Genomic DNA, 22925 nt, shown 5'->3' on the forward strand with positions numbered 1-22925 from the left:
CTGTAAATTAAACCAGTGTAATGGACATTTTAAACAAACTGACCAGTGTCTGAATTAGCCTGCGTTTAATGAAGGCCTACGGGTCACAAACAGAATCACACTGTATGCTTTGCTTTCTCTCCCGCATTGTCAAAGTGCACGTTCATTGGTTGGCTTGCGCTCTCGGCTGGCCAATCAGCGCATTGTTGCTAGGCCGTCACGTCGTATTGATTGGCTATCATGGCTGTCATTCAGAGCGGAGGCGGTGCGTTAAGGCCGATGCGCCACCGGGTTGTATGTATTTACAGTGAGCGTTTCTGGATGTGCGGGAGAAACGACGGAGCGTTGAAAAGTTACGGGGCCACAATGGAAGAGACGCGCTGCGCATGAGCTTCTACTTGCGGACGAGAGGAGACGTTAGGACTGAAAGGTCTTTTTCATTCAAAGGTAAGCGCGGTGTGACCGCAGTCCTCATAACCGCCCGGGTTAGCTTTTAGTACAACATCATGATGCCCCAAAGTTTGGCGGCACTGTGTACTGGCTTTTCATTCGAGTTCAATTCCCCGTTCCACCTTAAATCATACCACAGCTACCCTCATGGTCCCCAATGGCTTCATATTGGAGTTTGCAGCATTTAAGGTGGACTGGAAAATCCTGAAGGAAAAAAAAAAACAAACAACTTGAGCCTCGTGTGTTGATCAAATGTGTGTGTTTTGGTTGCCAGAAGCAGCTTTTCTGAGACATTGGATGATATTATTAGTAGATTTGATGTAAATGGGTGTCCAAATAGTTTTAAAATATCATCTTCTGTGTTACAAATAAAAAAAAAACTGGTGGGCTGCAGGAACATGTGCGAACAGGGTCGGTGTGTTTACAGTGAGCCGCGCTGGCTGCTGTGGATGTTTATTAGTTTAATATGTGTGTGTGTGTGTGTGTGTGTGTGTGTGTGTTTGCTCCGGGGGCTGTTTCATGGTAAGAAACCACGTTCATATTTCACATTACCCAGTTAAGGCCAAATTGAGTGTCTTTATGTAACGCTGCAGTGTTGTTTTTTTTATAACCTTAATATGGATGTTTACCCAAAACACAACTCTGCACAGACTCTGCTGTCTATAAGCTAAAAAAGTGTAAATAAAAATAATAAATTTCTTTATAGTAAAACTATGGAGGGAAAAATGCCCCTTATGGCCCTTATGAAAAAAGGTGTTTCTAGTGTTAAATGAGCAAATAGCAATTACTAGTTAATTATTTTTTTCATTTACACCACAGAAAAAATAGAACAAAGGATGTTCTTACCTGAACATCTTTTGTTAGTTTTCTTTGAAGCCTCATAAATCATTCACAATGAAAATGAATATCCTCTATGTAATGAAAGACAGGCTCCTGTTATTCGCAGATGTAGCCTGGGGCTTGTAACGTAGCTAGCCTGTGGCCAGGAGAGCTCATTTACATGCCAGTAGAACAGGATTACCCTTTACATTGTGTCTGCGGTAGGTGTGTGAATGTAAGACATGCTTATAAGTATTTCATACTTAAAACTGGATTAGATTTGGGTTAAAAGGATGCACTGATATGGAAATTCGGAGCCATTGTATCCCAATTGTTTATGCATGTATCTGATTCCGTATCTGATCTTCTATAGGGTTCAACATGCAGTTCAGGGTATGGGTTTGGGGTGGGTGATATGGCAAAAATGTTATATCACATAATAATAATAATAATAATTTAAACTGTGCTGCTCTAAGTTCAGATGAACAGGATGAGTTTTGCTGTTTGTAATGAGACATTCAGGTGGTCTGTGTGCTTTAAGCACCAATGATCTCCACGACAATATCAACATTTGTCACATTGTCGCAAGTATTGTCACATTGCTTACCTCAACCTCGGACTTCACATCACAGTAATTCACAGTCGTTTTGATGAATGACTAAATGACTAAGACTAGTATCCAGACAAGGGAAAGAAGACCTTTAAGCCATACTAATGTATTTGTTCTCATCAGTGTTTGCTGTCTGTGCTTGTCAATGCTCATTAACTCACGGATAGGTGTGCGATCAAGTCTGGGTGGTAAGAAATACTGTATCACGATATTTATATGGAACTGCTATTCAGATCCTCTCCCGTACTGAATACAGTGATTTATATTCAACATCTGCTGCTCTTCATCTTATTAAACCCGTCTAATTACACTGTTAGTAATGAAACCTGCAGCTGATCAGTGTTTATTAAGCACTAATGGTATCCTTAATATGCTTAGAAAAGCTTATTGTGTGTTGCCATAACAAAACTTTTCACGATACGATAAAGTTTCGTCATATTGCCCAGCTCTACTATCAGCATGCATTGTCTCATTAATAGGAGAATGCAGACTCTGGGCCTGAAGTGCAGCAAGGGTTTGACCAATACCAATAGGAATCGATCGTGGTATGAACTTTTAATAACGCAAGTATGACTGAAGAAAAGTAGACGACTGAAGAAAGCAGAGCATATCTCACTTATGTTGTGTTCATGTAAACATTCAGAACAGAATTACATAGAATAAAGTGTTCCTCACTTTTGTGTACAGTAAAAATGTGTCAAATTCAAATGTGAAAACAAATCATTCAGAATGGCTTAATGGGAAATTATCATCTTTGCAACTTTGCAAATTACCTATCATTATTCTGACCATCACTGCCATGACTATATTACGTTATACTACACTGTCATTAGTATATTATGATTATGATCAGAGCAGTTCAACAGTATAGATGGTTTGGTAACTTTTATCAATAATTTATAAATAGTTCTGACCAGAGGAGGATGGGTTCCCCTTGTCTTGGTTCCTCCCAAGGTTTCTTCCTCCAGCTCTGTCGCCGTTGGCTTGCTCACAGGGTTGAGGATCCTTCATGTCTTCTTACGTTATTTCTTTTTTTCTGTCTTTTACTAATTACTAATGATGTAAAGCTGCTTTGTGACGACAACAGTTGTAAAAAGCGCTGTACAAATAAATTTGACTTGACTTGACTTGACTTGACTTGACTGTGGTGGGGGTGGAGGGATAGGAACCAGGGGTCACCATGTCTACAACAGCAATATATCCATTTTATTTACAATCCAAAATGACTCCTGAGGGCAAAAACACTGTCAGACTACCTTTTTTTTTTCCTTACAGTGCCTTGTATGTGTTTAAAAAATAATACAAATATGCTGTATTGTAGGGCTGGGAGGTATGACGAAAAATGTATATCACAGTATTTAAATATGTTTACATATTATTAATTTTGACTGTAAAATTGACCAATGAATTGCCATATTGTAAGAATAGACTCCTATTAGAAATAGCAGGCCTGTCTTTATAGATTATCAGGGGCTTACTTTACTAATAATACACATATTTAACATTCAAAATAGTGGATACCAAATAATTTTTAGCATGCAGTAGACAACTAAATAATAAATAGGTAGATAAACCTGTTATTACTGAATTTATTTAAACATATCTTCTGAAAGTTTATGAATTGAACACAGGTTGACGACCTCACCCAAAGATCTACAGCACTGCCTGTGAAAACAGCCCGGGGCGTTTTGCATGTGTGCCTACTGTCACTAGCTACACAATGCTAAGAGTGTGATACGTTTAAATTCCGTGGCGCTGCATTCATCCTGCACCTTTTTGCTGTATAATTGAATTATTACGGTAGGATGAATTTTAAGCGGTTTAAGCCCAGTACTACTAAATTTCACACTTATTGTAATATAAAACAATGTCTCAGGCTTCAGGCCATGCATTTAAAATGAGCAGTTTACGCACTAAATGTATATAAGGTAGCCTTTATTACATGAAACCTTCTAGACATTTGGTTTCTATCACCACCACTATGAACAATCCTGACTCTGTATGGTACATTTCACATCAAACCACTCTGAATGACTCTGTTTACATCTTAACGATGACGTTATGCAGGCATTGTGTAAAATTGCTGGTAGTCTCCTTTAATGCAGAGCTGCCATGTGCTTTTTATTAGGAGATTTTTTGGAAAATCCTGACATTTCTGTCTCTTCATGCTCCAGTGAATATTCTGGACCTGATACCAGCCTTGAATCTCAACCTACATACACACATATGTGTGGCCTTAATGGCATTTCTGAACTGCTGTAGCCCCGCTTTACTGGGACAGATGAGAATGCAGAGGTGCTGGGCTGGTCAGGCCATCTGCACTGCTGGCCTGGTGGCTCAAACGCTGGCCTACATGCAGTACAGTAGAGTGCCTATACACCACTGGGACCTGGATCTGTCCCGTGGTTTCTGACTGACTCTTTCCGTTCCTTCAACTCTGTTGTGTTCGTCCATCATTACGTGTCTGACGTTTCACAGATACACGCACATTATACAGTGGAGTACAGCCCAAGTCATGACTTTCCGAGGTCAGAAGGTCAGATTTTGCAGATATGATGCTCTGCTGACTTGGGTTGACACAACATGAGTCTGAAAATGAGAGAACTTGATGATGCTAAGATGTCCATAAATTTTTGCCCAGGTTATTTTTGATATACACAGAGTACATTGTATAATGAGGCAGGCGAAAAAGATTGATTTTACACAGATATTTTAGTGCTGGATGTACAAACCGCTTGTGCTTCTTTGTAACCTGACGTCAGTGCATCCCCCTGCTCTGTAAATAGCTCTGCCTAGCCTTTGATCTGATGCCCATGGCTGGTTGCGGGAGGCCGGCGTTTCTGAAAGGCCAGCAGAATAGGGGACGGTATTAGGTGAGCTTTTTGTGGTCTGCATGACATGAATCGGATAAGGGGATAGACGAGGTGCAGCAGATGCTCCTGGCTGTCTGTTTGGGTGCCCTGTTACCGCATGAGCAGCATTACAGCTTCCATAACCTCTCATGTCCAAACAGAAGGAAGCCAGTTACAAAAAGTGGATGCAGATATGTGAATGAATTGCATCGATTACTGTGTTTCAGCGTACGGCCTTGGTGACGGCAAGTCAAACCCACCTTTGCGAGCTTACAAGCTTGTGTACTGTCTACGGTTTCGTTTTGGCTGCCATGCATGAAAGCTCCAGTACTGCAGGTGGCGTTATGACATTTTATGGTGAAGTGCTTTGTCACATGTGTGGTGTGTTCAGGTACACAGGTGCGTATTCGTGTTCATGTGCATAGTTGGCTGAGCTGCAAACATAGCGTCTGTTTATGGGAAAAGTCCCGCCTTCCAACAAAAGAGCCGGAGGAGGGTCAGCGTGCTAGTGGGGGAAGCCCCCCTCCCTTCAGGTACTGTTAACATGTATAATCAGTATAACCACATCTACCACATCTGTAGCATGCAGTGGATTACCACAGACAGTAATTTCAACACGCTTCTTTGTACTTAGTATAGACTGAACTGAAAACCTGTTAACATAAAACACACAGACGAAGCCAATGGGCTTCAGTGGAGCTTCAGTGCTTATTAGGGATGTCCCAATCTAATGTTAGGCTCGATCCACCTCTGATCCTTTGGTTCTTTTTTTCTGTGCTCCCTGTACGCCACTGTAGTGGAAGCATCATTCATAAACTGACAAAACCTACAGCAGTGATCTCTCATGTTTTCTCGTCTTTTTTGAACCTAAGATGCTTGTTTTTGACACTGTTTGAGATGGCAGCATTTCTTCAGATAAAGGGAAAGGTGCATCTATTTGTCACTGTACTATGTAGGGATGCACCGATCCGGCTTTTTCAGTGCTGATACCGATACAGATACATAAACTCTGCATATCGGTCGATACCTGATACTGATCCAATACCATTGTAAAATTAATAAACCGTATACCTTAAGAGAGACTTAAGGCATCAGGACATTATTAACATTACTAATTTTGTAAAACAAAAAATTACAAATTAACACATAGATTATAAATGTACTAAATTGCAATTTCTTTGTCACTAAAATAAACAATTGTGCAGGACCTTGACACAACATAAAATTTTTAAATAAGAAAAGGAGCCAAGCCTCTTAAAATATATTAAAATACATAAAATGTATCAGCCAAAACTGAAAATAAGTAGCTTCACTTTGTCAAACACACAAAGAGTAATCAATCTTATTTTCAAATTTTTAGTGCAATTCAAAATTAAAACTAGCAGCTATATATGAGAATAAATAAGTAACTTGGTCATCAAAAATGGCAAACATCTAAAAATGTAGTGCAGTCTCACACCAACCAATTAAAGTAAAAGGATCGGTTCCATGGATGGGCCTAATTATCCAATGCCTGATCCAGCTGACGAGATCGGGGCCGATATCCGATCCTAATATCGGAGCGGTGCATCTCTACTATTATGTACAGCAATATGTGTCCTTTACCCATCTGTGGTAGTAAACACACACATACACAAGGGTGAAGAGTCTTGCACAAGGGCCCAACAGTGGCAGCTTGCCAAGCCCAGGTATCGAACCCACAACCCTGTCATCAATAGCCTGGAGCTCTAGCCACCACTGATTTGTGCCGTTTACCACAAGCAACTTGCCACCTATACCATGTGGAACCTTTTACTCCCAAGTTGCCACTGGCTAGCAGTTTCACAACAAAGGCCATAAGTTTAGAGTGTTTGCTGTTACACACATATCAATATACGTGATTCTATTTCTGCATTTTACTGGTAACTGGTATCCAAATCATCAAGGACCTCTGACTAATGAGATTATAAGACATTATACACAATGAAATTGGTAAGGCAAAAAAACAGCAAGGCAAGGCAAGACTCAGATCGTAGCGGGGGACCAAAAACTGGATTGAAAGAATCCAGGTGTTTATTAAAAGTGCCTCTTGTAGTTGTCCGGCCATCCATCTATCTTTTAATCCACTTCTTCTTCTTTGCAGGGTACCACACAGCCATCCACTTACACCTAGGGCTATTTAGCATGGCTAGTTCACCAACCATGAGTGTTTTAGGGGAGTGGGAGGAGACCGGAATACCCAGAGGAAACCTGCACAAACACAGGGAGAACACATTCTGACTTATCAACATAATAGTGATGATAGTGCATCTTAATATTCAATTGCATTGAAAATGGTAGATGATTCATCCAGATTAGGATTTATTATAAGCATTTAATCATCAAAATCATTTGTAAAATGTAATACATGAAAATACATGATGATTAGAACCTCATTAGAGGGGATTTTGGAGGAGGTTTGGATGCTGGTTTGCTCTTGTTTGTTGACCATCACCATGGTGAGATCCAAAGGGCTTTCTGAGGCCTACAGAAAAAGGTTGTAGATGCAGTTGAGTCTGAGAAGAGGCTTAAAAAGACCTCAGAACACTTAGAAATCAGCCGTTCAGTGCACCAACTGCCAACATGGCCAGGTCAGGCCGTCCTAGCAGACCACAAAATCTGTAAAGACAGTCTCCAATAATCCTAAAATGTCATCACGGGATCTACAGGTAGCTCTAGCTCAGCATCTACCGTCAGAAATAGACCAAATACGTTTGATTTTCATTGAAGTTGGTGGAAATGGAGGAAACCATTGCTGTCAAAAAACCATCAGAGCAAGACTGGCGTTTTCCAGAGAGCCTCTAGACCAAGACCAGGACATCTGGAGCAATGTGACCAATGAATCCAAAGTTGAATTGTTTGAACACAGTAACAGATGCAGCATTTAAGCACAAGAACCCATATCAGGAGGAGATGGACATACTGTGGCTTTGGCTGCTTTTCTGCAGTAGGGTCTGGAGAGCTCTCCAACATAGAATCCACTAGGAAGTCTTTATTGTATCAGAGGGAGCCTGAGGAAAATGGTTGACCATCTGTCTAAAAACTGCATGAAGGAGTAGGAAAAACATTCTCCCAGTTGTTGCCAGGGACTGGTAGATCAGTATAGGAAACCTCTAACAGATGTTATTACAGTAATACCATGGGAAATACCAGCTATTACCAGCAAGCAAAATGCATTTCTATTATTTTTTCAGTTTTAATGATTTTAAAAATGTCATTTCTTCAGTTTTAAGGATTGTCGTATTACCACCATCTTTTAATACTGTTTAAATGAAGATCATATGTTGTCCATAGGTTCAAATATATGAAACTTTTGAAAACTTTTTCACAAAACTGTGTTCTATCTACCATTGCCTTTTAGAAAAGGAGGATAAGGTCAGTGCTTTTTTAAATCTTATACAGAGACAGACTGAGGGAGTTCTGAGACGTTTATGTCCCTGCTGATCTCCTGATTACATTTGCTACTGCTATATATCTTTTCCTGTCTGCCATACATTGACTTTTGCCCCCCTAGTACACCCCCAGCATGGGTCCTCAAAGTGTTTTACCATTCAATTTCCACCCACGGCGGCACCATTGTTGGAGCAGAGCACAAAGCAAGCACACCCTGCGTCTAAAAACAACAAAACCCCCCCCCCAAAAAAACACAATTTGAATATGCTCCTGATCTCATGAGAGCATACAGCTGTATCAATTAGCCGAGCTCTTAAGGAGCAAATGGACACAATGATGGCTAATTATGCTCAAGAGCCCTATTTTAGGCAGCTGCTTGCCCAAATCAGTGAATACCCACATTGCCGTCTGGAACATATTAATGCTTGCTTTCTCATGAAGCCTCTGTGGTTCTGTTCTGAGCCGAGGCCAAATTCAAGTCAAATGAGGCAAAGCTCTTTTTTTCCATAGTAACCGTGTTGAGGTGATGTCATGTCTTGTCGCAGCTCTAACAGCGTCTATGTTTAGTCCAGCCTGTATTGTACTCTGATCGATTTAACGACGTCAGCAGCGCTGTGCTGATAGTGCTGACTCACGTCGGGACACTGGCATGTTTTCTTTGTGAGACTTTAGACAGAGATATTTTGGAATCCAAGAAAGTTCACGTGTCCTGCAGCATTCTGCCTGGCCTTTTCAGCTGAAGGGATGATGGTGGTTGTGTAGATCTGTAGCTCTGACCAAAAGTGCCAGGTCTTCAGCCTCACAACCCCTGGGCCATGCCGTTGTTCGTGACTTGTTCAACCATATCTCAAAAGTTTTCTACTGCATTCAGATCCTGTTGACTGGAGGAACAATAAAGGTATTGTCATATTAATGAAACCTGTGCTTTGTGATGTGGTGCATTATTATGCTGCAAGAAGCCATTAGAGGGTAAACTGTGGTCATGAAGAGCCTGAGGCCTTTTAATGATGATTGATTGGTATTAACTGACCCAGAAAACACAATTACACCACCTCCACCAGCCTGGACTGTTGAATAAAGGCAGGTTGGATCCATGGATTCAAGCTGTTGGTGCCACATTCTGACCCTACTGCCTGTGTTTCTCAGCAGTCCTCAGCTGTCCAGTTTTATGAGCCTTTCCCTTCTGCAGCCTCAGCCTTCTGTTCTTGGCTGATTGAAGTGAAACTCGATGTGGTCTTTAGCCCATCTGCGTCAAGGGGTGACGTGTAACGCATTCTGAGATGCTTTTCTGCCCAGCCCGAACCAGTCTGGCCACAACTGCCCACAACTGCCACTCACTGAATATGGTTTCTTCGTTGCACCAGTAGAGATCAGTAGATGTAGATGTAAAAATACTCAAATCAGTTAATGTTAAAGAGGCATGTATTAAGACCTTACCCTGCTAGTGTTGGGAGCATTGCTAGTGCTAGGGGGAGCTACTTTGAAAGATGTGATAAACAAATTGTAAACTTTTTTGTGTTTTGTGTGATTTTTTAATCCCACTATCACCCGTACACATTTGTCATATTATTAAGTTAATATTGAGTGAATATCCCTTCATTCAGTCATTCTTTCATATTTGAATATGCAATCTACTCCGAATTCACGGCCCTACAGCACATGCTGTTTCAAAACCTGTGTGTAAATGAAATTTCACATTTTAATATACATATTGTGAAGTCTACAGCACTGTCAGCATGAAGATGCAATTGTGTGTGTGTGTGTGTCTGCTCTGGACTGCTTGTCTCATGCCGTACCCCATATTACTGGCTGAACTCCAGCTCCCTCTATACAAGACAGTGTTTATACCAGCCTGTCCCACTGCCCCCATGTCTGTCACAGCGTGTTGCCTGTCCCTCTGTCTCCACGTCTGCCACGGCTTGTTGTCTGTCTTCACTATATTAATTTTATCACCGCCCTCATGTCTCTCACGTCCTTCTTTCTATATCTCTCACTGCCTCTGCTTCTCTCACACCATGCTGCATTCTGTACAGCCTGCCTCAATGCCACCCACTGTTTCTGCTCCAGCATAAGCACAAGACCTGACACTCAGACTTTGCTTTTGTGTGTTAGCGAGTGTCTGTGTTTGTTTATAAAAGGGCAGGGGTTCCTTGTTCCTTCTTGCTCGCTCTGCTTGTGTGTGGTCGAATCAGCTGCATTTTCGCTGTATTATAGTTGTTGTATGGGTTTTTTTTGTCTTTTGAAGAGAATTAGGCTGTTTTTCATATATACTAAAGGTGGTCACATCATAATAATGACACATTACGGTAAGCTTTTCTGAGTAAAGGTATCAGCAGTACCTTATAAACACAGACCAGTTGGGCTGGGTATTGGCATCAGTTTCATAATACAATGCATATCACAATCCAAGTGTCAGAATACAGGTGCAGCACACCGCAACAAATTTATTGTCATATTAATGAAACCAGACTGAATCCACTCATGCGTTGAGAAGACATGGCACATCGTCATTGTGGCCCTTAAGGGATGAACATGGTCAGCAACAATACTTAGATAGGCTAAGGCAATCAAGTGACGATTAATAGGTATTAACTGACCCAGAGTCTTCCAAGAAAACATTCCCCGCAGCCCTACACCACCTCCACCAGCCTGGACTGTTGACTGAAGGCAGGTTGGATGCATGGATTCAAGCTGTTGGTGTCAAATTTTGACCTTACTATCTACTATGTTTCTCACCACTCACCTTCAACTGTCCAGTTTGATGAACCTTTGCCCAACATATTGTTGTCAGTGTTTACCTAAAAATAAGGTTAAGACTTTATTTATTAATGATTATACCTTATAAAGCCGTCCACCCAGTATTTACATACGTTGCCACAAGCGCATCCGTGATGTATACTGTCGAATAGATATTTTGAACACAGCTCTACTGACAACATATATTAGATTTAATACGTTATTTATTATTGTTTCTTAATGCACAGTATGCTTTAATACCTAGTATGTGCTAATCCTGGTGATAATATATACAACTCTGGTGCTAGTTATCATTAGTCTAGCTCTTACCTTGGTTGTTAAATGGTGCAATCAGTGTACCTGAATGTGAATAATATTAAGAGGCCAAATCTAAAACCAGAATAATTGGCTACTGTACTGAATAACACCACACACGAAAAGGCCTGGATTCAATTCTCTTTCCAGAGACAGTCTTTCTGCAGTTGCCGTAGTCCATCCATGCTCTTATCATCAATTTGAAGGCCGTTACCATTGAAAGAGGTCATAGGGCTTTCTAGGCTATTGGCCTGACTCTAAAAATTCTTTCAAATTGCTTGTGGTTCCCTTCCCCTGGAAGATACATAATCAGAAGAGGATTTCCTTGTCTTTCAAAACAGAAAATATTCCCTTAGAGCGAGGGTGGGCCATTCTGGTCCGGATACCTGCACACTTTCACTGCTCAGAAGCACCTAAATCAAATCACCTATTAATTTCCTGGTCTATTAGAGCTATGACATCAGCAAACTGTGCTGGACTCCAGCCCCCATTGTATATTGTGTATCGTGAAAATATCTTTAAATATTGTGATGTAGTATTTTTACCATATCGCCCAGCCCTACTGCCGCTGAAGCAGCATCCCTAGGTAGCCAGGGCGCCCAGAAAAGTGCAGCTCCCATCCCACTACTGCCCATCCCTGCTTTATACATCTTTACCACCAATTATGCATGTTTACAGTTGTTACATATGTTGATCTGGATCATGGCTGTTTGAAGCAAATTTGAATGGATCAGATATGGGCTATTTTAAACCAAAGTCTATGTTTCCAGTGCATTGCACCACTGTGCTGTAACATGGCATCCTGTGGTGTCCTTACAGCTCCAGAAACAGACATTGTTTACCACCTACAGTGATAATCAAGCAGTTTAGAGTCTGGAACTGTTTTACAGTGGAACATGTAAACTTGATGTATCAGTTTTAGTGCCATGACAGTATTTGAGACTTGGGCTTGTAAAATGTGAGCGTGTGGCTGTTACTTTGTACTCCTCAGTTACAAATGAAACAATCGCAGAAACCCTCTGATAGACGTATCGTGCACCTCTTCTGATTTTAACAACTCCTTATCGGCTCCAGAGTCCTATTCTATAGGCAGTACTTTTCTACAGGGACTACACAACTTATTACAGTAATTTGATTGGAAAATCCTTTAAGTTTTCATCCTGTTCATAGTTATAAGTAGCTTTGTCTTTATTGACACAGTTTGGTGATGTTTACGCAAGTATGGTGATAATTTATCTATAAGAGTCCCTGTTATTAGCTCATTCCACTGCCCCGGGGACACGTCCTTTATTAACAGTCTGTGTTTCTGGTCCTCACAGGTGTGTTTACTCCTCCTTAGAGCTCCACCACGGCCCTCACCTGCGTGCTCCACTGTTTCCACTGCGAGCAGTCCTGGGCTGACCGGCCCTTCCTCCTGCGCTCCCGTGCGGTCTCCCCTGCAACTACCACCATGACGCGCTCCAAAACCTTCCAGGCCTACCTGCCCAACTGCCACCGGACATACAGCTGCATTCACTGCCGGGCCCACCTGGCCAACCACGACGAGCTCATCTCCAAGGTCGGCAGCACAGCCCATTTAACTTGTCTCCGTTTAGAATCATGTTTTCTCATCATTTACATAAAGTCATGTGAAAAAGTTAGGACACCCCATGAAAACCTTTCTTTTTTAACATATTTGGACATGGGCATTTGATCTTTATTTAAACAATATTAAGAGACGGAGGTAATATAACTAAACACATAGAACTGAAGACATTTTAGAGAGAAAGGGTAGGACAAACAAAGGGGTACTCATAACAAGGACAAATGAGGAACACCTGGGACTAACAAGGGGGCGTGGCTAGAGAGGAGGCACAGGTGGGAACACTTACGAATAGGCGGAGCTAGGAATGACAAACACAAACAGAGCCATGTGCTTGTGAGCACATGGTGAGGCCAGACAGAGACACTGGCGCCACAATATGTGGGGTAAAGGGGCAATTGGGTAAGTCAGATTTACTCATAAACTGTTCCTTACTATTACTGTTAGATCATACATGGTTCCAACAAATGCTGTTGTAATTTTCATACATACGCCTGCTATTTGGGTATTGGCTGCACCGGGGCCTTGTTTGTGTGGCCTAGTTGTTCCCTTTGGGCAGTTTAATGCTTGCATGTCCAGGTTTGCGTCTTTCAAAACATTGCGTTTTGAAAATCACTTGTAATATCCTGTAGTCCCAGACCGATTCACTGTATGTAGGTTGAGCTGATCCCTTAGAATCATCTGCATATGTCTGTCTGATATCACATGTGTGCGTGTATGTGTGTGTGTGTGTGACTGTTGGCACGTCTGCTTGGGTCTGCTCATCTGATCGTGTGGGTGGCGAGCAGAATGTGGGTCAGTATGGCACACTGGTTGTCTCTGACGTTTGTGACACACATGCAGGGATCAGGGAAGCGGAGAGTCGTTCAGATTTTTGTGAGCTGAAACAACAGTAATCAGCCACTGATGTGTATCAGAGGTGTTACTCAGAGATAACCACACAACAGAACCAAACAGCCTCAGTATCAGTACTGCAGATTGTATTTTAGTTTGTATTCATATTTATATTTTGCTTTTACTTCATGCAAGATTTGTGGTTGGGTTGCACAGTATAGAGTTTATTGCATTATCACAGTATTGCTAAAGACTGCAACAAAGCCTTTCTTAATAATTCAAACATCAGATATTACACATGAGCTTCTTTCAGTGTTTTGTCACAGATCAGGGTGTTCAAGTGATTCAACAAATTATCAGGCCAATGTTTAAACTAGTTACATCAATTTTTAACAAAGGCAATTAGTTGACATCATCACACACGCTTTATTGTTGTTATAAATTACATCACAATATGTTTGCATGATTATTGTCAAAACATCTAGAACATTTAAACATCATATATGATAAAAAGGACAGAGAACCTGTAAACAACTGTTGCAACTGTTAGCATATAGGACTGCATTTTGACACATAGGGCTAAATGATTCAATGTTTTTATGCTGAAAATGATTTTGAAAAAGCTCAATTTTCAAATTGCAAGAACCCCTAATATTAGTTATAGCTAATTAATTATAATGTTACATTTTATTTTATTTTTTTTTCTTTCTACCTAATTTGGAAGACCCACTACCCAATCCTCATTCACGTGAACTCCCCCTATCACTAGTAATGCCCCCAGCACTAAGAGGGTAAAGACTAGCACATGAAACCATGCACCACCTCTTTTTTAGGGCTGAGCAATATGGTGATATTTTTGGTATTGATTTGGTATTGTGATACACAATATGCTTTTCTAAGCTTAAAGAACACTGATCGACTGCAGGTTTCATTACAGACAGCCTGTGGTGACCAACATCACACTGAGAGTGATGTGGGAGCGAAGTGCCATCAACCCACACCTGGTAGAGCTAGGCCAATTGTGCTCTTTCTGACTCTGGTTGCTGATGGCAAGCAGCACGACTCAGGATTTAAACCAGCGATTCTTGATCATAGTAGCAACATGCAGACAACCATGTGCCCATAAAAAGCCTAGAAAAAGTGTATATGCTGATCCTCAGGCATGGAACTTCTAATACTGTAGATATAATGAAGGAAATGTGTACTATAGTGTAGAAAATACTCAAATGAGCTGTTTCGCCTTGTTGTACAGCCAAAGATTTACAAGAGGTGTGCAATATAACAACATTTTAACGTATTGTGATACATTTTATTATCATGACACACAATATCCTTATATCGCCAGAGATTAATAAACCTGACCAACTGCTCGTTTTATTGCAAATAGTGAAATCAAGTGAAATTGGAGTGAAGAAAATTTTGAATAAGTATGGTATAGTATTTATTTTAAAAAGTATTAGTAGAAGAAGTACAAGTAATAGAAGTAATTGCTTGTATAAAACAAATATTAATCTCTTTTATTATTTATCCATATTGTGCAACCCTAGTTACAGAGCTTACAAATGAGATATGTGGTGCTTGTACTCTCTCTACGCTGCACCACTGACAGCTATGACTGTGTGTCTCCTGGCCTGAGGCGTTCTGTCCGTTTGCAGGTGCTGCAGGATACAATACGTGTTTTATAGAATAGCTCCTGGCTCCCTGGGACAACGCTCAGCTGAGCCCAGCCAATAAAGAGCCACCCCAGGGATCTGTTGATCCGGGCCCATATGGCCAGGCAGCTTTCGTGGCCACCATAATCACCAGCTTGCCTTTAGTCTACATCCTCCCTGGGAAACCCCATCTGCCCAAGCTTTCAATGGAGCCATAAAGGGGACGTTTGTTTTTCATTCATTTAGCGCATGCATATTTACGCAACTGACAAAGCACCATTTTAATGTTCTCAAATATTATTTTACAATGTGTTTGAGGTCATTTGCTTCCACTTTTGTTATTGACTTTATTGTGCAGTGCCTGCAGACTAGACAAACCCTGTCCCAGCCAACAAATCAGTGGGTTTTTTTTCGTCTTTGCAGTCTTTTCAAGGGAGTCAAGGCAGAGCGTACCTATTCAACTCTGTGTAAGTCTCATTTTTTATGACTCGCATTCGAATGCAATTAGAGTATTTGCACCGCTCAAACAATCTAATCGCCCTCTTGACATGATTTATTGTTTGTGTCGGCCCTATCTGTTCATCCACTCCCTACCATCTCTCTTTCTCTCACAGGGTGAATGTTGGCTGTGGGCCGGCAGAGGAGAGAGTGCTGCTGACAGGTCTTCATGCTGTGGCCGACATCTACTGTGAAAATTGCAAAACCACGTTGGGCTGGAAATATGTGAGTGGCAGATAATGCACCAGCTCCACAGACACACATTTAGCATCTAGCGTTTCCGAAGCACACACGTTTGTTGTTGTTTGTTGAAACGTGGCTCGTCAAATCTAATGCATTGAGAGATCTGCATTGATTCACCACACCTCCAGATCAAGCAATGTTTTTTTTTATTGGTGGTAAATGCATTGCCGGTGTACAAGTAGTACCACAATTCACTCAGGTTCATTGTATAGTGTATTAACATTAGGTTTGTGTCAACAAACACTGAAGAGCTGCAGGTCTCAATGTCCTGAGTCATCCTAGCAATCTTCCATTATCTCTTGTTTGCCTAAACACAGCGTTTATCTTTTCCTTGGGCAGCATTTGTGTTGTTTCATCACATTTAAGCATGTCTGTAACAGTTGGAGATGGAGCCCGCGTCAACAAATCTCAAGACATTAAAAGGATAGTTTGTCAAAAATATCTAACTAGAACATTTTTTCTTGTTTGGATGGATGGATGTGCCAACCAAGTAAGAGTTGACCTATGTGACCTATTTTATTGTTTTTTTGGCTTTACCCAGTGCTGCAGAGCTTCTGGTCTAGTGTGTCTCTCTTTTAAAGCTCTTTAAAGCTCCTGTTTACATGCTGTTTGCGCCTGGTATCTGATCAGTATCTGGATCTATTTTGACAGGATTCTGTTTACACTTGTCATTAAATTAGAAAAAATAAAAATTAGAAAATGCGACAGACTGTTTAAACTGCAAGGGAACAAACTCTGTAGTAATACTGCTGTTATTTAGTGGTAAGGACAAGCGTGAGAGTGCACACGCACAGCGAAAGCGAGTAAGAGAGGAAGGTACAGAGGACAGAAGGGAGAGAGAGAAGCCCAGATCCACAGTCCACCTCTGAATGTGGCTTGAGTGATCTGAGCGTAATCTGATCACAATGCCTTTTCAGTAAAATTACACCTGGCTTGTTATGTGGACAAGTGAAATCCGAACATGATCCGATCACCACAAATGCATGTTAATACCAGGTGTAAACAGGCCCTTTCTATACACTTTAACTCAAGGACTTGGGGTACAGTTGGACCAATATTGGATAATTTAAAGGGACCCTAAAACACTTTTTCTTCTATTGCTTCTATTCTTCCTGTCTGTGTGGTGTTGAAATAAGGAAGGGGCTAAGGAGAGTCATGCTAGATAGGGTGGGGCTAGGAACAGTGCGCCTAGGGAAGGTGACGCTAGGGAGGGTGGGGATGTGGTTAAATTTAGTTAAAGAATAAAATAAAAATGAATATAATACTGACTATATTGACATTAAGTATAATACAAATATAACAAGCAGGACTTTTACCTCAATATTGAAAGCTATTAACTTGAAGATGATATTAATATTAATTCAGCCAGTGCATAAAAATATAAAAAAATACTAAACATAATAATGTAATGTACATTTTCAGGCGCTCTTTAGATTAACTGTATGGGAAAATGCATCAAGGCTCCACTGAATCATACTGAATCTAAGGATGAATTTGATGAAACATTGCCGATATAAAAACAGTAGCCATCCATGACTTGGTAGCTATTTGGCCAAGTTTCAGAACTGAAGCTCAGAACCTGCTGTATACACAAATCCACACAAACATTCAGCTCTGTTCGTTGGCCAGTTGTTGAAGTACAAGCATGTCAAATGGCATCAAGTGAGCAGCCCTTCACGTTGTGTTGTGGGTGTCAGAACGAGGCTGATCTGCTACTGTCCTGCCCTGTTTGGCTCAGGGAGCGAGCAGGCCGTCTGCAAGCTTAACTGCTGTGAGCTGAGGTCAGATAGATGGAGAAGTTTATGTGTTTGCCATTTGTGTGGAGATATTAATAGCCTCTTAAAGCCTGATTCTCTGTCATTGTCACTATATGAAAGGTGTTGACCTGCTGCAGTCAGCTACCGACGAATAACACCATGACATTCAGAGATGGCCAGCATGTAGCCATGGCTTCATTTTAACACCAAGAACCATTCCTGAAGTTGATATGTTTATGTTGCGTACCGAGAGATTGGATAAACTGAGCACCATTAAGACGTCCACTGGCTTGCTTTAGATGCCCGCATCAGATCGGATTTAAAACCTGGATGCTGGCCTACAAAGCCAAAAATGGACCAGTCCCTCCTTACCTGTTGGCAACGGTTAAATTCCTGTCTACACCAAGAAGCCTTTATACTTTAAGAACAGCTCAGCTTGACCTGACATCCTTTAAGATGAGCATCTAGACTTTTCTCTGTCCTGGAACCAAGATAGCGGTTGAAAGTTGAAAGGCTAGCTGTTGCTTTTAAATGCTACAATTTAAGCAGTTAATAAAGGCTTATCATGGCAGATATAGGTTGGTGTATGTACTGGTGCATATAGCTGTCGAGTATTATGTGTTCCTTGTCTTGAGGTCTGCGAATTGACTGTTTGGTTTCGGCAGTATATACGCTTAGAGATGTCTTTGTACTCTTGCCTGTTAACAACTACTTGGGATATTTTCAGAGTGGACAGTGAGACACTTTGGTAAGTCGCTTTGGATAAGAGCTTCTGCTGAATGCCATAAATGTAAATGTATTTGAGTGTTTTATAATTTAATAATTTCAAAACAGCCTCACATCACGTTTCCATATTCTCCTAGCTGACAGTGAGCAGAGGAAAATGAGTTATTGTATTTAGGAAGGATGAAGGAATTCATTTCAGAGCTTTCTCAGCAGAGCGTTTACTATAAGGCAACTGAAAAACAGTGCTGGGGCGGCTAAACGGACGGAATTCCTTCATGTGTATATATATATATATATATATATATATATATATATATATTTCAGAATTGTATGAAATGTGATAATTACACAACTCTTTTAATATAAAATGACGGACGACACGACAGAGACATGACAAGTCTGTCTTCCTATCTCTACGCAACCGGCAAGCGGGAGAGAGAAATAAGAACCACATGGAGAAGAGACAAATAGAAAGATAAGGCTAATTTAGATAGATTAGATAGATTAGCTAAGGCTAATTTAGATAGATTTCACAGTTGAAAAGAAAATGAACTCGCTATGTAGCGCAAAGCCCGTCGCAAATTAGATGCACCGCATAGAGAAAGGCAGCTTTTTGTAAGCAAACAAATGCTAAGGCCAGGCTACCTCAGCTAAGGTTACTATCCTAGCCCAGTACAGCTTGTATCTAATACTTACAAAACAGCCAGTTCCAGTGAGTGAAAGATACCATATTAAAAAAATCTTTTTTCATCTTTTATGTGATATTTCCTTATTTTACATTCATCTCCCTTGGGGGGCAATACTCTCACACACTACAAAGTGCACAATTTGGGAGTCTAATTAGCATTACACCGGGGTGTATAGTAACAAAGTAGAACTACTTCACTACTGTACTTAAGTATTAAATGCTGAATCTGTATCAAATCTGTATCTGCTGGAGTATTATGTTTTTCTCCTACCTTCACTTTTATTTCACTCTATATTTTGGATGAGTTTAATACTTTTACTGCATCGTTACTCATTACAGTTATAAAAATGGTACGAATCATTTTAAACCCACATTATCACCACACCAGAGCGCTAGATGGCTGTGACTGGGTTTGATGAAACCGCCTCAACATTGAGCAGAACAAGCGATCGAGCCGTGAGCGTGCATGCTGCCATTCTTCCTTACACTCTGCTGCTGCAGTGAGGACACTAACGCTAGAGCTCTGTTAGTTTATTCCGAAATGGAAGAACGACCACCAGAAGAAACACCATCTTCACCCCCTTCAAATACTTGTATGTGGCCTAATGGCCTGAGATCTTTCAGTTGTAGTTAAGCTCAGTGTTTTAAGCTGCTCTCCTCACTTGTTTTTTACATACGAAACACTTGTATGTGGCAGGTTGCTGACAATTCTGTGACACATAAATAAATACATAAATACTGATGTATTTATTGTTGGATTTGGATACTGACCCTGCTTATTGAGTACTTATGCATATCCCAATACACATGCACTTGATCAGTGTGTGTAAAACTGGTGCCACAACTTAACTTTATATTTCTGAAATGGCAACTTTATGGGAGTTTGTTCAGACAGTATGGAAGAGAAGCTGGCATTTTCAAAAGGCTTTGACATGACAGTTATAAAATACCACACCAATGCTGTTGGAAGGTGATGTGTTTAATTGACAAGTATACAACCGAGGGGTCTAGCAGCTGTCCGGTATTTTTGGATCTGCAAAGTTGGCTTGTGACATCATTCTTCCAGATCTCATCATGACCCTTTCCCTCTCCCTTTCTCTCATTAGGAGCATGCCTTTGAGAGCAGTCAGAAGTACAAGGAGGGCAAGTTCATCATCGAGCTGGCCCACATGATCAAGGACAACGGCTGGGACTGACGCGCCGCGTGCTGCTGTGGAGAGTCTGCTGGAAAGGGACGTGCGGCATATGAATTTGAACTTCTGCATCTGCCAATAGCTTTTCGCTGGAAAAACCCACCCGACCTGACACACCTACACACACTCAGCTAGGCCCTCGAGGATGTGAGATTTATAGCATCAATTGCTGTCTCTCTTGTCTCTGTACGAGTGAGTGTTTGAGCGTGCGAGTGCGAGAGCGTGCGTGTAATCGTCAACGTGACGTCAAGAGTTTGCACTGTAACAGAATCGGGCTGTTCACTCTGTTCAATCTGTTCAGCACCATGTTTGTGCATTTATGAGCAAATCAAATACTTGTGGTCAAATAGCATCATTCATGCTCTCATAACTGACTGACAGACTGGCCAAGGCTCCGACAGACCCCCCTTTGGACCCGCTCGCAGGTTTCCCCAATGGCTGGACCCATGGAGAACAGGTGAACGACAAATATACTTAGTGCATCACAGTACACATGAGTGATTATGGGCTTTCTCCCCAAGACAGAGTGCCCCACCTAAAGCTGCCGGCTTGTCCATCAAAAGAATCGCCATTGGTTTTCTTTTAATAAATTTTTTTTCTCACTGTTTGCACATGATTTATTTATAAATGTATTTATTGACCTTGGAATTGATTTCTCGGTTGGTCTGGGGGACGTAGACCCTGTGCAAACTGCAGTGGTTCAAATCCTGACTGTGTTCTGTAGTAGGGACCTTTGATGAGGATCATTGTTTTCTGTCGTTCCTTCCAGAGTGTGCTGTCTATTTTTGGGAATGTGTCTAGTGATTGTTACACATGTGGGTCAGTCAAGTTAGACGTTGTGACAGGTTCACTTTCCCCTCTGTTATTGTGGTTCTCTGACTAGTGCTGGTGAGCGATGGTGTGTCCTCTGTTAATGTAGTCTATTTTAAAGGAACACTGCTGCATGCTGCATCTGTAGCATGTGGTCGATTAAAACAGAACATACATTTCAAGCATTTCCCTGTATTTAAAAATGCAGACTCAAAACTTGCTTACATCAGAAACAGCTCCTGGGCAGCTGTGTAATACAGGTGTCACGTCAATAGGTAGCTTGTTTTTTTATGAGTAGAGAGAAATGGTGGGAATCACACAGCAGAAAGATTTCTAATCATTTCTAATCACTGTAGACTGAGGCTTTTCCACAGCCTGTGATGTCCTCTGATTTCAGATCAGACCTCCGCATGAAATCGATACTATTACAATAGAATCCCGCACCAAGATATCAGAGATTTATTTATGTCACAGAAACGTGATCAACTGAATGAGGCAACCAAGCCGGGATTCAGGCAGGAAACCCCTCAGCACTACCAAAGACTTTTGAACACTACACTGACCAAACTGTGATTTCTATGTCCAGCTTCAGTTGCATTTTTGCTTTGTGTAGAGTCCTACATTTATTTATAGGGTTATTGTTGTTTTTTCCGATTTTCCGTGTCAATCAAAGTCGCTTTACTTTAAAGTAGCCGCTTTGAGCGTACGCATCACTTGATTATGTATTAGCACGTTCAGTGTATATTTATTATTTGGTTATTATTAATTATTGATTCTTTTAGTACATGATGTTGTATTGTCTGTGCGCTGATCCCGCTGTGGGGGCTGTTATAATTCCAACTTTTTTACTCTTTGAAAACGATTACTTTAGCGTCTTTTCTTAAACAGGGAACTATATCGGCGATTGAATCAGGATGTTTGAATCTGATATCAATAAAGCTCATGTTAAGAATGTGCCTGTGTGCTCTTGTGTTTTCTGTAACTGTTGAAAAACATAAATGCTGACTTTCAGGACATGGTGCAACTGGGGCCTAAAAGGTTAGAGAAGTGGGATGCCAGTTCGATCCCCTAGACCGGCAGGAAAATGGATGGTGAGAGGAGTGATGGAACAGTGCTTACACCTCCCTCAACGTTCAAAGCGGAGGAGGTCTTGAGCAAAGCGCCTAATTACCAATTGCTCCCAGGCGCTGAGGTGGCTGACCACTGCCTGGGTGTTTATTCTGCCCTATTCACTAGTCTAAGTGCGCCACGGTTTTGTATAAACTTGTAGATAAAGGCTTGTTCCAATAAGCATCACTTGTGGTGACACTTGCTGAGGTGGAACTCCTTCCCTTAAACTGACCAAAGCAGCCTTTATGACAACTGACGCTTGTTGGAGTAAGCCTTAATTATGCATATGATCATGTAGGATTATGTCAGATGTCATTAAAGGCATATATAAGTGTTATATAGACTCAAAAATGCAGTGGTGTTGCTTGCTTATTTTAAACAGAATTTCAGAGTATGTTAATGATAACATTCTCTCAAACGGCATGGACTACACAAGTTTGTCCAGAAGTGTCTGAACAGTAGATCAAATCCACCTGAGATTCATCTGAGCATGAGCTTCAGGGAAAGTGATAAGACTCAAAAGACACCAGACCCCCTCCAATTTGTCATAGAATTGCTTCAGTTTGAATATTTACCTTAAATACTTTAAATACTAGGTTTTAATAAACAATATCACAGGTTTTCAATGCAGTCTCAGAATTTAGGGCTCTGTTATTTGTA

General features: G+C 41.1%; 1 protein-coding gene across 2 annotated transcripts; it reads left to right on the forward strand.

The window, feature by feature from the left end:
* Positions 1–276: 276 nt before the first annotated feature.
* On the forward strand, positions 277–22109 carry ypel2a (yippee-like 2a). 2 transcript variants are annotated; one of them, XM_072658627.1, is made up of 5 exons: positions 277–426; positions 12492–12730; positions 15664–15707; positions 15855–15963; positions 20259–22109. In XM_072658627.1, exons 2-5 carry the CDS (start codon positions 12623–12625, stop codon positions 20346–20348), a joined length of 351 nt encoding a protein of 116 aa, XP_072514728.1. In that variant the 5' UTR covers positions 277–426; positions 12492–12622; the 3' UTR covers positions 20349–22109. The 2 variants fall into 2 exon arrangements, with proteins under 2 accessions (XP_072514728.1, XP_072514729.1); XM_072658628.1 differs by having other exon boundaries at positions 12512–12730.
* Positions 22110–22925: the final 816 nt, after the last annotated feature.

Source organism: Salminus brasiliensis, chromosome 16 (genome assembly GCF_030463535.1).
Source record: "Salminus brasiliensis chromosome 16, fSalBra1.hap2, whole genome shotgun sequence".
NCBI lineage: Eukaryota > Metazoa > Chordata > Actinopteri > Characiformes > Bryconidae > Salminus > Salminus brasiliensis.